Source organism: Borostomias antarcticus (assembly GCF_949987555.1).
Source record: "Borostomias antarcticus genome assembly, chromosome: 23".
NCBI lineage: Eukaryota > Metazoa > Chordata > Actinopteri > Stomiiformes > Stomiidae > Borostomias > Borostomias antarcticus.
In genome coordinates, this window is record NC_140256.1 from 11842915 (window position 1) to 11860249 (window position 17335).

Here is a 17335-nt window from a genome sequence, read left to right on the forward strand (position 1 = left end):
AGGAAACCCTCATACAACACACACATGTACACTATACACGCGCACACACTTACACACGCACAACCTAAGCGCTCGTTATGGAGCCGAGCGTTCTTGCATGCCTCAACGTAGCTCTTTGTGTGTGTTGTGTGTGTTGTGTGTGTGTGTGTGTGTGTATGTGTGTGCGTGTGTGTGTGTGTGTGTGTGTGTGTGTGAGCAGCTTGTTGAGGAGGAGTGAACGTGCAGCGCATCGCAACGCTGCTTTAAATAGACATTTATGTGTTTGGGAACAGAGCGACCATGAGGACAGAGATGTGTTCTCCCTATCCACCCAAGGATTAGTTGTGAAATAAATAATGTATAAAAACTGCTGCTTCAAAATGAAACATCTGCCTCTTTCATGTGTTGCTGGCGCGGCGCCAGCGTCCCTGTGATGTCTCTAGCTGGTCACAGGTTGGTGTAGCACCCCCACCGGGGAGGCCCGCACCCAACAGGGACGGGAACGTTTACGCCCACAAAGATGGGGGAGGAGCGGAGGGCCTTACTACACGCAACCAGGGGACGCACAGCGCTTAGCTCAGCATAGTACGTACGTACGGTATGAATGACTATCTCAGATCTGGATCAAGTCGTTTGATTTAATTACACGAGTGAGTTTTGTTCAAACCCCCGCTTTCTTGGGAACGAAACTAGACAGCCCAGTCCAATTAATGTCCCCGTTTACAGTAGGCTTCACTCCTCCTTCCTCCTTCTACTTCTCTTCCTAATTCGTTGTGGTTTGCGTTTGGTGTGTCTAAGAGTTCCCTATCGTTTCCAATTGAGGGTTTGATGGGAAATGGTGTCGCCCTATAAGCATTTCCCAACTTTGTGGTGGAGGCAGCGGAGGGGGGGGGGGGCTGTGACAACATCAACACCAACCGCCTCACACGCCCACTGGGAGCTCTGCGTTAGCATCCTGTCACATTTTATATGACGGTTCAATTTTTACTGCGTGGCAGAAGGGGAGGGGTAGCAAAAAAAAAACAGGTGTGATTGTAGCACAGAGGCCGGCTGCGCAGGCCGGGCTGTCTGCGCAGCCGAAAACGCTACGTTACTCTCGTTAGCCCGTAATCGTCCGGTTTATGATGTATGCAGAGTAATGACTCGTGGGGTGAACCAGTTGGGATGACTTCACTCCGCGTCCTCTCTGTGCATGTAGGACAGGCGGTCAACCCCAGCCCGCAGTGACCTTCCTGCTGTTTAGCTCAAGGCCCTGGGTCAGTCCAGAACACGCCATCTGTGGAGAGCGGAACCGCTAGGCCCTCTCTCCATCTACAATCACAGGAACTTGGAGCAGCCATGCAACTTGTTAAAGGAGATCCGATATGCGGAGCTCCTGTTTAAATATTTAAGAGTGCCTTTGACTGTATTTGGAGCAATCTCTTCTCAGTGGCGGTGTGGTTAACCTATCTTGGCTGTGTTGTGCGTGTGTGTGTGTGTGTGTGTGTGCACGTGTGTATGCATGCTTGTGTGCACAAGGCTTTCTCTAGTGTCACTGTAAGTTGTCTTCCGTCTGCTTACTCTGTCAAAGCTCAAACCCTAACGAGCGCCCCCCCCCCCCCATGGCTCCTCCTCAGCGCCCCCACAGAGACGCCTGCTCCAGATACTGTAACACAGGTTGGCTCAGCGAAGTGCTGATGAACACACGCCACTGACAGGTCATCACACATACACACACACACACACACACACACACAGAATACTGTATATGTGGTGGAAGTATAAATAAAACACACAGAGCCCCCGTGAACAGCAAAACAAACTCTCTAAATCTTCGCGGCTATAAAAACCTTGTGAGTTAATTGATGTCAGAAAGTTTCTCTCCCGTACGGAAAGCCGGGGGCCTTTCATGTACAGTATACAGCACCCAACACAGCCCAATGCCATTTGTCTCAGAAGATACAGCACAGCCTGGCGCTGACTTGCTGAGCCCCTGCCAGACGCCTCTGTTGACTGGCACGCCGCCATGTGCTTCAGATTGGACTAAATGATCTGTTTCATAGAGCTGCGCAGCCTCAACCTCCAGGTGCTGTGATGTTTACTAAAGCCTTAGTCCCATTTCTCAAGTGTTCTCCTAGAAGGGTGCACTTCTGTAACACTGCTGGTGTTTGGAGTAATTGGATTGGTCTGGTCTTAGAAGGCGCCCCCCCCCCCCCCCTCAATATTGGTGGAATGAATCGGTACTCAATGACTTTTGATGCACTTTGATGACTTCGCTGTCGTCGTACTATTCTCTGCGAGAGTAGGTGTTCAGCCCACAGCCCAGATCAATCAGTCAAGATGCGAAGCCTCAAAGGTTGATGCAGCGTGCTGTCTGCACCCCTGACTGAGCTCTCAAACTGAGGACAGACAGAATTACAGGTCCTTCCTCCCTATTAACAACCCAGATCTACAGTACAGGGTCGAGAGATGAGGATGGGAAACCTTGACAGTCTCTCACACACACACACACACACACACACACACTCACACACACTCACTCACACACAAATCTAAGGTAGCTGTAAGCAAAAGTATTCAGCAAAAGTTCCAACAAGTGAAGGTTTCAAACATTCAATGTCAAAGTCACATCGTTAGCTGGAAATAAGCCATGCTGCTGAATGTTCTTCCTGTAAATACAGACTTTTGAAGACAATTTCACGAGCAACTTTTGACCTTGACAATGATCTGTGAAAGCAGCTGTCATTTCAGACGGGGTGCCGTGCTCCGATTCTCCCCTCGGCGACGACATAAGAGTTCACGACAAGGTCGCGGGTCGCCAAGTCAAGGTCGTAAAAAGAACGCGCAAAGCAAAAAAGGAAAGATGTTTATCCAACGCTGGCGCCGCGCAAAGTATCCTAGTCTCGGTGTGTGGTAGCTTGCTGTCCCAGTAACCCACAGCGGGGCCAGGTGTGTGTATCAGCCCGACCCGATGGGCGGATCGGGTTCTGCTCAGAGGAACAGGTTCCCCCGGCTCCATCTGGGCCGCAGAGTGCGGGGGATGCTGGGAAAACAAGGCCTCTCCCTGGCCCGGGCGTGTTATTGCTACCTCCCGCCTTTCGCGGCCACTTTTGAAGACAGGAAATAGGAGTCGGCCCCGCGGTTCGAGGGGCATGTGGCAATGGTTTGTGCTCCGATGACCCCGTGACCCTTCCCCCCTCCGCCCCCGCGCGCTCTCTCACACCGCGCCCCTGTCCCTCAAACACCCTCCCCTGAGCCCGGCCCAAAAGAAGAGCGGGCCCAACCCAGCCCCAACACAATAGGGCCTGCGCGGACACGGGGCTTTGTTTGAATCAGTAATGCAAAACAGATGGGGTCCCGGGGAGGGCAGAGAGGAGGAAGAAAGAAGTCTTGTAAAATATTTGCAAAGAAAAATAACCCTGGGACACTGTCTAATTATATCTATTTGTCTTGTGCGGTTTTTCAGAGGAGGCCATGTGGTCTCGGTGGCTGCATCAAGGTTCATTTTTCACATATCTGATCCTCCAGGAAGAGGGCTTAGAGGATGGGGGAGCAACGGGGGGGCTCTGAGGGGGCCGGGGGGGGGGGGTTATGAGCCCCTGGGGTGCGGGGTGGGTGGGTGGGTGGACAGGGGCTTCGGTGTCTTTGACTGGTCCGCTGGTTCTCAGTAATGGCGGGATTACCGCGGGTTTTTACGGGCTGGGTAGAGCCACGCTCGACGCTCTTCCATCGACTCCATATGTCACCGGACGCCACGGCGGCTAGCCCTGATCGACCTACTGTACCGCGGGCCCTATGACGACCACCTCCTGAACACCTCATGAGCTCATTCTGAGCATCCTATGGACACGGACATTGTGACGTTTGTCGTAGCTCTGTGTGTAGGTGAGACAGACTGCTCCTGGTTTTGCCCCCTCTCCTCCAAGCATGCCCTCTACCTACCACCACGCCACACCAGTCTGCGTGTATATGTCGATCACCCCCCCCCCCTCTCTCTCCCTCTCTCTCTCTCCCTCTGTCTTTCTCTCTCTCTCTCTCTCCATCTGTCTTTGTCTCTCTCCCTCTGTCTTTGTCTCTCTCTCTCTCTCCCTGTCTTTGCCTCTCTCTCTCTCTCTCCCTCGGTCTTTCTCTCTCTCTCTCTCCCTCTGTCCAACCCCCCCCCCCCCACCCCCGTCGCATTCTGTCCAGCTCTGTTCTGTCCCCTCGGTCCGACGGCGGCTCCCTGACTGTTGCATGACTCTGTTCCTCCGGTCGTGGGAGATTTTGATCGCTCAGCGTCCTGCGGTCGCCGCCCCCCCACCTCCCCGGCGTTCTCATATTCTCAACCATCAAACGCGGAAAAGGAAAAGAGCTCTTCATGGTGGTGGTGCCGTTAACGACGATTATGATGTCACTTCTGGTGACATCATCACAGTGTGCCAACAACAAAGGGGACCCAGGGTATAAAAGGGAGGTGATTGATGGATCCGTTTTGCATTCAGCTAAATTCACTCCCATTCATGCGTATTCAAATTTGCCCATGCTCTCACTGTAAGAGGAAAACAGTGCGATTTGTTCTGCCGGCTTTCTGTGTCTATTACGGCTTGGAAAGTAGTCAGTCGTTTGAAGCAGGATATCTGCTGATTTGGCTCCCACTCTGCAAGTCTTTGACGCTTTTTAAATGTTTTGTTCCATGAGGATGCATGTGCCCAGCCTCTGTCTTCTTCTCTCTCTCTCTCTCTCTCTCTCTCTCTCTCTCCCTCTCTCTCTCTGTCTCTCTCTGGCCTTGCAGGACTCGGAGAGAAAGGGCTTCATGAACAAGATCTATGCCATTCAGGACGTGTGCATCAGCGTGCAGAACGCGCTGGATGAAGTGGCCTCCTACGGCGAGAGGATAAAGAAGTGAGTCGTCGTCGTGGTCGTGAGCCTCCCTCCTCGGCGCCGTTCCAGCCTTGCCCCCGCTTCCTGCGCCAGCGCTCCCGGCGCCGCCTGTCCCCGTGTCACATCTTACTCAGCCGCCCGGAGCGACCGCACACACACACACACATACACACACACACACACACACACACGTGCGTTGTTTCAGCTGGACACACACAGGGTTCAATAGATAAGACTCTTTAATTCTCCCCGCAGGGGACATTTGGGACAATTTCAGACAATTGGGAGACCCAAAGAATGCGTATGGTACATTTCTTTCAGGAATGAGCTTTGAAAGGTGTGTAACGGCGGAGTTGCTCCATGTTTGCTGACATTCTCTGCCCCCGTGTCTCCAGCACGTTTAACTGGACCGTGCCTTTCCTGAGCTGGCTGGCCATCGTGGCGCTGTGCGTGGCCACCGTGGTCGTCTACTTCATCCCCCTCAGATACATCGTCCTGGCGTGGGGTGAGCAGCACCCTGTCCTGTATCAGTAGCATCCGTTGCCAACAGAGCAAGTAAACTGAGCCCTTGTCTGTAATTCTGTCTGTCTGCACTCTGCTTAGGTATGGTAGCTATAGGCAGGCTATTGTATTTTGTGCTAAGACCTTCTTTGACCCCACCCCCTCCCCCCCCCCCTTCCTACAGGGGTGAATAAATTCACCAAGAAGCTCCGTGACCCTTACACCATCGACAACAACGAGCTTCTGGACTTCCTGTCGCGGGTCCCCTCAGATGTTCAAGTGGTGGGTGTGCCTTGATCTGTCTCTTCTATACAACAATGTTGTTCCTCAATCTCTCTCAATTTCTCTCAATCTCAATCTCTCTCTCTTTGTCTTTCTCTCTCTCATTCTCTTTCTCTCTTTCTCTCCTGTTCACACTCTTTCTTCCTCTCTCACTCTATCCCTTCTCTACTGTATGTTCGGTACAGTACGGTGATATTTACACACAATTAACTGGCCTTCAATTGTTACGCCGTGTAAAGTTTTAATTCAATTTCAGTCCCTTGCTTTGATTTTCCTGTCCGATACCTCCTTTTTTAATGCGCCGGCGTAACGCAGGTGAGGACGCTAAGTGAGCGCAGCGCTGCTTTATTAGTGGGGCTGATTGAAGCCATGCCGCCCGGGTCCGACAGCCACGCCGCTGTTAGTCATTACGGGGGAGAGAACCAACAGTTAACCGCCCTCACGCGGTTCGCTTCTACTGTACACCAACCGTGAGATCAGATTAACGCGGCGGTCGCGGGACCCTGAGGACGGCTGGTTAGATCGCCCCTAGCGAGCAGTTCCCAGGGCGCACCCCCCCCCCCCTCCCGCGGAGACGAAGCGCTGCCACTCAACTGCAGTTACCAGGCGGCCGGTGGAGGTCAGCATGTCGTCCAGCCGGGTCTCCGTGTGGTTTCTCAGCTCTCCGTGGTGCTTGGAGCTCCGAGCTGGCAGCCAGACAGACCTACGCACAGGGTGACGGACCCAGACGCAGGCCTCTGATCCCGGTCCAACACCCCCCACCCCCTCCACCTCATCAGCCCCCGCTCGTTCCCCCTTTGATCGCCGGGCGCCCGCGACCCCTTTGATCTTAACAGGGGCCCCGTGGGGTTCGGCAGTGCCACGGGGGCCGTCCCAGCGGCAGGTAGCCCCGACCCAAATGAGGCCGAGGCGGACCCTCTGCCCCGGCGCAGCCACCTTGCGCACCTGGGTGCCGGAGGGGCCGGCAGGTAGGAGGCCTCCTTTACGAGCTCCCTAATGAGGGCCGGCTGGCTCGTTGTCTGGGAGTCACTACCGCCGCTACTGCTGCTGCTGCTGGTGCCGTTAGCGCCGCGGCCGAGGGGCTAATTGGTGCCAGGTTTCGGTGACAGTCTGGGAGCAACAGGGGCTAGAAGTCACCTCCCTGAAAGAGACGACTCCTTTCCCCCTGACCAACTGGAAGGGGGGTGGGGGGGTGTTCAAACGGATGACGCTGCAAGGTCTAAACTAACCGGGACGTTCCGCTCCGTTTTCACGTCCCTCCGCCACCGCTGCTGCCGCCTCCGGTGGCGGTGGCCTCACCTCGCTGCCCGTCCCGTCTTTCTGGGTCACGGCGGGCCTGCGGGGATGGGGGGCGGTGCTGGGGTACAAATGGAGCGTCCCCTCGCCGGCGCGTGTCTGCTGCGCCCTCCGGGTCGCCTGCCGGCGGCGCGGATGACAAATGAAGTGCTATTTTGGGGCGTTAGCCTGACCCCGCGCGCACGCACCTCGCTCAATCACACCCACGCCCCCACGCTGTCCCCTGGTAGCGGTCTCTGAGGTCGGGCGGGTCCAGTTCAGCGCTCCGCGTCGTTAAGGGGTGCTTCAGAGCAGCCAGAACTGATGAGGTTCTAATGACTTCATATACAAAGGGCAGGGTCTGGGCTGGGGGCCAGTACTGATGCCACGCTGGGTGTCTCCGGATGAAAACTTTTCTAATCCATTTGTTTTGTGTGTTTGAGTTTGAGTCTTTGTGTTCGTGCGCGTATGCGTGTAAGAGAGAGAGAGAGGTAGAGAGAGAGAGAGAGAGAGGTAGAGAGAGAGAGAGCGAGAGAGAGGTAGAGAGAGAGAGAGAGAGAGAGAGAGAGGTAGAGAGAGAGAGAGAGAGGTAGAGAGAGAGAGAGAAGGAGAACCGGAGGCGTTTGTTCAGCAGTAGACCGCTGTCGAGTCACTTCAGACCTTGTCCATGAAGTGACCACCTGGCGTCCTTGGTAGTGGGCGTGTCCAGGCGAACGCTATCCCCTCTCGCCTTGTGAAGAGTTTACTGAGCTCTTTCACCGGAGCTACAGGGGCCCTTATAAAACCGTACCCCCCCCCCCCTCCCTCCCCACCCCGGCCTCTCTCAGTCTCTCCCAGCGCTGTCAGCCACCTTTAAACACTCCAACAGAGGGCTACGTGGGTTGAAACATGCAGAGAAACCAGCACGTACAATACAGTTCCCCTTTTACAGCTGATCAGTTTTCCTACGGCTTTATGTTCCTCCCAGGCAATAATGTTAATGGCCGCCCCTCTGGATAGCTCGGCGCTCGACTGGCCTGTGTTGGTTTTTTTCTCCGCCACAGTAAGCTACCTTAACGGTCCGGGGGAATCCTTCACGTGCCCTTAAAACGAGGCCAACCGCCATAATCAAGCTAAGTATTCCCAACCAGGCGTTGGGGACATGTCCGCGCGCTAGCGTGCTTTACGACGCCGTTAGCCATGCGAGACCCGGGCCGCGTAAGTGGGGCCGCGGCAATTAGCGCGCAGAGTGCTCCTATACGGCCGGTGTGAAGCAGCAGGTTCAAACCGCTCCACGGACACGGACATGTCGCTGAACCCCTAACGTACTTCACAAGCTATTGCTGGTGGGATCGTTTTTAGCCACCCTTGATGTCGAGGACGACCCTGGCCGGGTGCTGAGGAGGAGGTCGAGGGGGGTGGGAACAGAGGGGGCGGGGGGGTCAAAGGCAGGCCGGTGAGGCGCTGGAGGGTTGCCAGGCTCCATCGCTCACATCCCCCTCTCCGTTCAGCCAGAGGTCCCTGGCTCCTGTGACAAATTTAAACATTTCACTCGGAGCCAGCAATTAGTCACTATTTTGCAGGTGCCCCGGTAGCTCACTCGCTCGAAACTTTCAGGTTTGTGTGTGTGTGTGTGTGTGTGTGTGCCCATTTGCCAACTTTCACCTTGACACGCTTTCTCTCCCCAGACAATAGACGCGCGTGCCGCTTCGCGCCGTCCGTGGCTGTGTGTACGTTGTTATAATACTAGGTTAGGCGTCACGGGAGACGAAGTCAGCCAACTTTTGCTGTAGAAAGAGCATAGTATAGTATCATTAAAACACCGCCTTCCCCTCTCATTTACTTATTTACATTTGCTTTTACCCGCCGCGGCACCGCCAGCCCGCGTTTAATGGCGGTGGGGGCGACGAGAGATAGAGAGAGAGAAAGTGGTACGTCCCAGGACGCCGTCTGACACCGCTAAACGAAGCGCTCTCTGGGTATGCGGTGCCCCCGTCCTGCTCCGCGGAGTTGCACTTCAAAGGCTGTTTTGTAGCTGTACTGTCAACACGGGGAGAGGGGGGGGTGGGGGGGCGAGAGGGGGGGCAGGCTTGGAGCCGCCGCACGGGGTCTCTACCCATCGCCCCCCACCTCCCCCCCCCCCACCGCCGACGATGTTCCCTTTGTGCTCCGCCGCCTCCTCTGCCAAATTGCTACCTCGCCGTCGTTGCATATTCCCCTCTATTTACACTTCTTTTGTTTTCGCTTACCTCTCCTTCTCCTTCTCCTTCCTCCTCTCCCTCTCCTCGTTTTCGGGGGCTCTAACTAGCTCTCGGCGTTCTCCCGCGCGGGGATTAGGCAGGGCGAGCGCGGCGCCGGGGGTGCGGCGCTGAGGGCCTGTCACCTGCAGGCTGGGACTCCGCCCGTGACGGGGGGGGAGGGAGAGAGAGCGTCTCCCGCCGGCAGCTCTTCTGACGGAAACCTCTTTTGATTGAGCTATTATTGTTGTTCCCCCTCGTCCTTTGTTCCCTGGCCCACCGTTAAGGAAAGGGGTTGCTTCCGACACGGAAACTTTTCTCTGTGTACTGTTGCTCCACCAAGAGTTCTTTCTTGGATGACGGTCTTAAATTGCTAACTTCTCCTGTTGCTGTTGTTTGAGGGTAGAACGGGAGGTGTACATTAGCAGCAGGGCTGGTCTGGGATCAGAGCAGTAGGCTGTTTTGTTACTTCCTGCTTTGAAAAGTTACCCAATAATCGGTGCGAGGTTAGGAACATTTCGGGGAAAACAAACTTGGATAAGAGTAAAAAAAAAAAAAGTTGTTGTTTTTCAAACTTGGACCAGAATGTGTCACCGTACCAGCCTGAATACGCCATGTTCCCGACTCCAGATGTGGGCGTTCATTCAAACGTTTCGTTTATGACTGCATCAACTACTCATCCATCTATTCCCGTGCTCATCCATCGTTGGCCGCGCCGTTGTCAGCGATCTGTGTCTGGGTTGGCACGCTGCCAGGCAGGCATGCCACGGTCCTCTAAGCAGACATAATGAAGGCCCGGTCCGCACCCCTCCCCACCTCCCCCTCTCCCTCCCCACAGATGGGCGCCCTCCGTGTCTCTGCTCCTCTGTCTGCTTTGGTTGGACAGACTAGAAAAGGAACCCCATATGAGAACAGTATCTGTCATCAGCCCACTGTTCAAGAACGCCCCCCCCCCCAAAACACCCCCATGGGTTTCATGCTCATCACCAGAACCGTGGAGATTACAGAACCAATCCTCTGGTTCTTACACACATTGTCGACCCCCCCCCCCCCCCGCCTCCCCCTTCTCCCACACACACACACACACACACACACACACACACACACACACACACACACACACACACACACACACACACACATATAACCACCACCTCCTCTCTCTCTCTGTCTCCATTTTCTCTGAACGACTGTAACTTCACTCAGTCCTGTTTGTTCAGCTGTGGTCAGCGGTGTTTTCTCAGATGCTTGCTTGCGGGCCGTAGACAGCGCGCTGTGTCCGGTCCAGAGTGGGACCGGTCCGGCGGCTAAGCCAGGCGATCAGGGGGACCTCATGCTAGGCCAACCGGCCGCCACGGATATGGGACAGTGGGGCTCGCCGCTGTGAGAGGGACTTGAAACCCTCTCGCCGTGTGTGGCTTGGTATGGGTTTTTAATGAAATGACACGCCAGTGTGTGAGTGCGTGCGCGTGTGATGGATGAAGGCTGGTGGTTTGGGGGTACAGGCTGTGTTAAGCACCCGGAGATGGATGGGGGTGCGGCGTCCACAGACGGCGTTGAGCGACGTGCGGTCCGGAGGAGAGGAACCCTGAACCCTCAGGCTCCTCGGTGACGTCAGTCGGGGGAATCTGAGCGGGTGTCGGTCACATCGTAGCTGGCACCGCCCTGGCACGCCGCCACGGCGGTTTGCACGGTTCCGAACCCGCGTAGGAACTCAGAGTTAGGCGTGTCTGTCTCTGTGACTGCACGCCTAATAGAGAGACTGGTTCTGACGTTGAGGGTTGAAACCTCTCTGATACGGAACATCCCGGGTTCTTTCTTACCTTCAGCATTGGGCCCCAGTCCACCCTCCCTCCATCCATCCATCCATCCCTCCATCCATCCATCCATCCCTCCATCCCTCCCTCCCTCCCTCCCTCCATCCCTCCCTCCCTCCCTCCCTCCCTCCCTCCCTCCCTCCCTCCCTCCCTCCCTCCCTCCCTCCCTCCCTCCCTCCATCCATCCATCCACCCACCCACCCACCCTTCTCTCTGTTGCACTCCATCCATCCATCCGTAGCCGTGCCAGGTTAGGTCATCATATCCTTCTGGTCATTTCAATTCCAACAAAATCTATGAGTCTACAGTATCGTTCATTGTGTCCTGTTGATATGACGCCGCGTCGACCACATACTAACCAGAACCGAACCAACGCCAACACATCCGCCCAGAAGGCAAGGTACAGCACACAGTGTCTTCTGGGTCAGAGTGCTCTGAGGGGGAGGGGGCGGGGGGGGCTGATGTGATTCACTCGCCAGGATCTGGATCAGAGCGGTCAGTGTGATCTCTGCTGGGGGCCTTGAGGGGTTAACCTGCTGTGTGGTTCCTGCTACGCCCGGCCGGGACGACTCTGTACTCGCTCCAAGCGCTCCCACGGGCCCCTGCCCTGCTCTGCTTGTTTGTGTGATCCCCTCCCTCCGGCCACTGTTCTACACAGCTGCGCGTGTGTGTGTGTGTGTGTGTGTGTGTGTGTGTGTGTGTTCGTGTGATCCCCTCCCTCCGGCCACTGTTCTACACAGCTGCGTGTTTGTTGGTGTGTGTGTGTGTGTGTGTGTGTGTGTGTGTGTGTGTGTGTGTGAGAGTGGGTGATCCCTAGGCCCCTGTTCTACACAGCTGCGTGTTTGTTGGTGTGTGTGTGTGTGTGTGTGAGAGTGGGTGATCCCTAGGCCCCTGTTCTACACAGCTGTGTGTTTGTTGGTGTGTGCGTGAGTGTGTGATCCCTTCCCCTAGGCCACTGTTCTACACAGCTGGACACAGAGAGCCTCGGGAGCGTTCCCATGCTTTCGCGGCCTCCTCTGCTCTCCACCTGACCTGGCTGTGTGTGTGTGTGTGTGTGTGTGTGTGCGTGTGTGTGTGTGTGTGTGTGTGTGTGTGTGTGCGCGTGTGTGTTTTAACAGGTGCAGTACCGAGAGCTGAAACTGGAGCCCAATCCCAGTCCAAATAAAAGAAAGAAAAACAACCCCGGCTAGCTGGCTCCTCCCACCGTCTCCTCGTTCACTCACCCGACGCCAAGGAGCAGAGGAAGACTGGTCTGGACCAGCTCAACCCTCTCTCCCTCTCCCTCTCTCTCTTCATCATGCTTCCCCGTTTTCTACCTTTATCTCTCTGTGTCTTTCTATTGGTACACGGTGTACAGATTCTGGGAGTGTATCTATTATTGTTCAAAAAGGAAAAAGAGACATGGGGGAGGTATCTGGACGATGCTCTTTATATCGGCGTGGGGGTTCGGTCTGATGAAGAGTGTGAAAGCGGATCATCGGGAACTGAGGCGTCCGGCTGCCAGCGTCATAGTATGAGATTAACAACCAACCACTCCACTCAGTTCACCCTCACACACACACACACACACACACACACACAAGAGAAGCACAGACCGGGTGTGTGTGGGTGGGTGTGTGTGTGTGTGTGTGTGTGTGTGTTTGCCGTGGTGACGTCAGCACAGAATCACCAGTCCATTACATCTCAATAGGTTAATGAGCATGCAATAGATGAAAGAGAGCTCACTTTTTTATATTTTAGCAATAATTTATCTTATGTTTATGTTCCAATTATGCTTTTAGATCAGATGATTTATTTTCTCTTTTTTTTCTCTTTCTCAGAGGTAATTTGCTCACTGGCGTCTCTGGGCAGTCTCTGCTCCAGACTTCCCAGCCAATCCGCACTCTCTCAGCTGATTAGCAATTAGCCTGTTAGCCTCTGGATACGTCCTTCTGTTACGAACTGTATCCATGGGAACCTGGACAGACACATTATTTCAACCCTTCGGTTATAATCGCTGAGTAGTGCACAGGCTCAAACCCCGCCTCCTTTGAGAATCTGTGTTTTCTATTTTATTGTACAAGGTCAGATGGACACAGTCTCTCGGTTGGCGCACGCATCAACCCGCCCGCGGTATCCCCGGGCTGTTTACATGACTGACGGGCTTTACGTAACCACTAACAACGACCTGTCACACCAACACAACGCTGCTCCCGAGCTACGCACCTAAAAGAGGCCGTTCCCCCTCGAGGGCGTCAGTGCCATCAAGTCCTCATCACAGTGGGTGAGATAAGTGTGGTTTTTACCCCCAGACCGTGTGTCAGAAGCCCCGGCCGGCCCCTCTGTCTCGCCCTCTTCCTCAGCGGGGGCAGGAGAGTGTGGTGGGACGCTGAGCTACTGAGCTAATATAGATGTCACCCGCTGCAGACAGGATTGCCAGGCAGGCCTTAGGCAGCCAGGAGCCTAATCTTATTTGAAAGGCTGGTCCCCTCTCCTCTCATCTCCACATGTGTTGCCTCAGTGGGCGCACACACACACACACACACACACACACACACACACACACACACTTCCGATGCTGTGCCGCAGGCTGGCCGCTCTCTCCATCTGCCCCACCTCCTGTGCCCACAGCTCAACTTTGATCTCTCTTTCAAGGTGTGTGTGTGTGCTTGTGTGTGTGTGTGTGTGTGTGTGTGTGTGTGTGTGTGTGTGTGTGTAAATGCAAGTGTGGATGTGTGTATGAACATGTGTTTATGTAAACAAACAAGCAATGGTCATGTATGGTCATGTGATATGCGTGTGCTTGGTGTACTGTACAGTGTGTGGATGTGTGTGAGTTGCCAGCCCCCCTCTAACACTGTGGTGTGATGTGGATGTGACTGCAGACGTTGAGGACCAGATGCTGTGTTCGGTGTGTGTGTGTGTGTGTGGCGTTGGAGAGAGGTGTGTGCTAGATGAGGAGCCAGCCACTGTGTGACAAGATAGCCGCTTTGGAATACTGAAGCCCGGGGTGACAGGGCCAGGTGTGTGTGTGTGTGTGTGTGTGTGCGCGCACGCTATTTCTCCACGCTCTCTATCATCCCTGTCTCTCATTCGTCAGCGAGCGAGGTCGTGACCCTGCGTGTGGGGAGAGTCTCCCAAGCCTCTTGCAGAAGAGCATATGTTGAAAGATCACAGTGGAGGCTACATCTGAGGACTGTTCCTCTCCTTCATAATCATAATCAATCCCCCCCATCACCACCCCTGCCCCCCTCTCTCTTCATCCCTAAACCTACGCAAGAGCAGATCTGTCACTGTCGAGGGTCGTCGATTCATTTCGTTTTGGAAGGATACACTTGAAAGCGAATGCCACCCACAGTCAATACAGTTAGCATCCTCTCCAAAAAGACAAGACTTTTCAAGTAACTTTTTCCTTTTTCGGAATTGCCTGAATGAACATTTTTGAGAACCGAATATCTACATTGTATCATTTAGAGTAATTTGTGATACTATATTACTGTACGTGGTCCTGCATCCAAATGCTCTTCTGTTTGTGTACAAATAATACATAGTCTGTGTTTGCAAGCAAACCAAAGTGATCTTCTGGTGAGATAAAAGAAAATGACTGAACAGAATGTATCCCACACAGGTTAAAACAAAGGCACTTTCATTTGCACCAGTTTAAAACTCTTAATTTATTTTTTAGAAAGATGTATATAGTACTTGTTTAATTTATTTATGGTATTTTATACAGTTTGCCTGTAAATGGTTCAAAGTTTATGATCTTGTATGCCTGTCAGTTCTCAAGGTTCCTTTCGCCTGCTGTGTTGCCTGTGACATCTTCTTTTTCCCAGTCCTGACCAATCGTAGGGCAGGGATGGGGATTGGGGGCGGAGTTGGGCAGAAGGGGAAAGTTTAGAGAAAAATATAAATGTACATTTGGTTCGACCAATAAATGCACCTGATGTATGTTATTTTGAAGGAAAAAAAAACATGAAAAAAGATTAAATATTTTTTATCATTCTTGAATCGTTTCATTTTGCAGTGCGAACAGCAAAATGCAGTTCATGAAGTCTTCAGTATGACTGATCATTGTTTCTGTATGACCTTACTGAAAATTCATTGAGGTTGATGAACTAGGCGTAGGCCCAGTATGTGTGCATAACATCACACAGAAGGGTGACTGGACACATGCTCATTTTGTTCAGCTACGTTCTTTTGTGTGTGTGTGTCTGCTTCTCCAGGACGTGGGAGGCCCCGGTGAGTCCAGAACAGGGTCGGTCACGATCATTTATTAGTCTGGGAGCCTCTCCTACACATCACCATGGATGACGTCATAGCCAGATACAAATTACCTTTTTACACACACACACACACACACACACACACACACACACACACACACACACACACACACACACACACACACACACAGGTCAAGAGGGACCAGTGTTATTAGTCTCCCTGTTCTCAGGATAGACACAGAAACTCACGTCTCGGGTCTAAGCCCCCCCTCCCTCCCCCACTGTATAAGCCCCTCTCCCTATTGAAGTCCTGCAGCCAGGAAACAGGCCATCCTTCACTGTTGTCTTTGGGGTTTTGTGGCCCCCGGGGGCCCGTCACCGTAGAGCCGGGGCGGTGGGGAGCTGGCCGGCCGTACCCTCTCCCCACATGGCCCCCAGATGAGGCTCCTCTGTGTCTGTGCTCCGGCCCCCTCAGGTGGCTAACTTAGCAGACATGACAGGACCCCACTGGAACACAAGCACACAAGCTGTCCCTCAGGCTCCGCTGATGTTAAATATGAACACCTGTGAAAAACTGTGTGAGAGAGAGAGAGAGAGAGAGCCCTAATGTCATCCTCTGCTCTATTGAATTCCACAGAACCTCATCCCAGGTTACAGCATTTTCAAGAGCTTTTGATACTGTAGGAAAAAACTCGCATACTAATTATTAAATATTTATTCAAAAATCTGAACTCAAGTATAAAATACAGATAAAAAAAAAAAAGGAGAGTCGATCCAGGGACTCAATAAAATGTATTTTCACATTTAGAACATGAACAACAACAAATAAACAAAACCTGAACTATACAGAACAAAATCAGCTATTTACAATAATATAATCTATTCACAATAATATAATGTATTTAAAGTACTTCCAGTAGGCTCAAGAGGAAGCGGGTGTGTGCTCCCTGGCTGCGCCTCACCGCCAGGCACACCCGCGCCACGCCCGGCCCCGCCCCCAGCGCCGCCTCAGCGTCCTCCGCCACGCGCACCAGCCGAGGGTCCGCCCAGCCAGCCGTCAGCCTCTGGAGGGAGCGGCTCTCCAGCGCCCCGGCCAGCCTGGAGCCCAGGGAGGGGGCCCCGTCTGGGGCGTGGCGCCGGCGGAGCGGGACCCCCCTCTCCTTGGGGTAGCAGGCCAGCAGGCAGGCCAGCAGGCAGCTGCCCGCCTCCAGCGAGGCCGGGTCCCTGACCTCCTCGACGGCATCCAGGGCGCGGTCTCCGGCCGCGGCGCTGGACCGAAGCTCCTCCCTCTGGGTCGCAGAGGGGACCAGGTCCATGGCGGTCCGGCCGTCCCGGTCCCTCTGCTGTAGGAGGGAGGAGCCTGTAGGACACGCACACACACACATGCACGCACACACGCACACACACACACACACACACAAGCCTTTAACACTTACACTTCAAAATACACCAGCTGAACTCTACAGTACGTATTTTCACATTTTGACAGCGAATGTTGAACGTGCTCGGCGTTTAAATCATTATCGTGCTTGTTTCATCTGGGTGACTGAGGGAGAGGGACTGACGGTCCCCAGAATGAGCTGCGAGGCCCAGTAGGTTAATCAGTCCGAGCAGGCAGCCTCCAGCCAGAGCAACATCGGTGATAATATCATGACAAACATAAACACACACGCACCTCGCTGACAAGGAGCCAAGTACAACAACAGCATTATCAAATAAGGCGGAAGAGACTCAGTACGGGTCACTGGGAGGACATTGCAACAGATCTAAATAGTGTTGACGCATTGCACACGCATACACACACACACACACACACACACACACACACACACACACAGGAGAACATCTGTTTACCCACTGGGCGACAGTGCCAGGACTTTAGCTCACTTCAGCGCTAAGTCATGTTGACATGTTTAACAGTCTGACTCACAGGTCACTTGGTGTTTGTCTAAACTCTGCTCAGAGCCAATGACCTGATGGAGCCCTGGTTTTACACTCTCACACACACACACACACACACACACACACACACACACACACACACACTCACACACACACACGGAACAGAAATTGTGTGCACTGTATTAGCCTATTATTATTAGCCCGCACGGCATCGAGAGAGCAAGCCGAGGTGAAAACGAAAGGCGCGCCCGTCGCTACCGTACTGCTACCCATCATGCCTCTGTCTGTGACGAATAAAAGTCACTTCCAGACATAAAGTCAC

General features: G+C 53.7%; 2 protein-coding genes across 4 annotated transcripts in view; one reads left to right on the forward strand and one right to left on the reverse strand.

Moving 5' to 3' along the window:
- mctp1a (multiple C2 domains, transmembrane 1a) overlaps positions 1–12099 on the forward strand; it is a gene marked incomplete at both ends in the record, with an annotated part of 149124 nt that extends 137025 nt beyond the window's left edge. For 2 of the 3 annotated variants that reach the window (XM_084456774.1, XM_084456775.1), the window contains 4 exons: positions 4730–4839; positions 5214–5323; positions 5504–5601; positions 12028–12099. In XM_084456774.1, the coding sequence (XP_084312900.1) occupies positions 4730–4839; positions 5214–5323; positions 5504–5601; positions 12028–12099 (390 nt within the window). Of the gene's footprint in view, positions 1–4729; positions 4840–5213; positions 5324–5503; positions 5608–12027 lie in introns of all 3 variants that reach the window. The other variant, XM_084456773.1, reaches the window with a different exon arrangement.
- Positions 12100–16013: 3914 nt separating this feature from the next.
- The window catches only part of slf1 (SMC5-SMC6 complex localization factor 1), a gene marked incomplete at its 3' end in the record, with an annotated part of 25803 nt that continues 24481 nt past the window's right edge, over positions 16014–17335 (reverse strand). The window contains exon 17 of the mRNA XM_084456844.1: positions 16014–16471. Within this exon, the coding sequence (XP_084312970.1) occupies positions 16014–16471 (458 nt within the window). The remainder of the gene's footprint in view (positions 16472–17335) is intronic.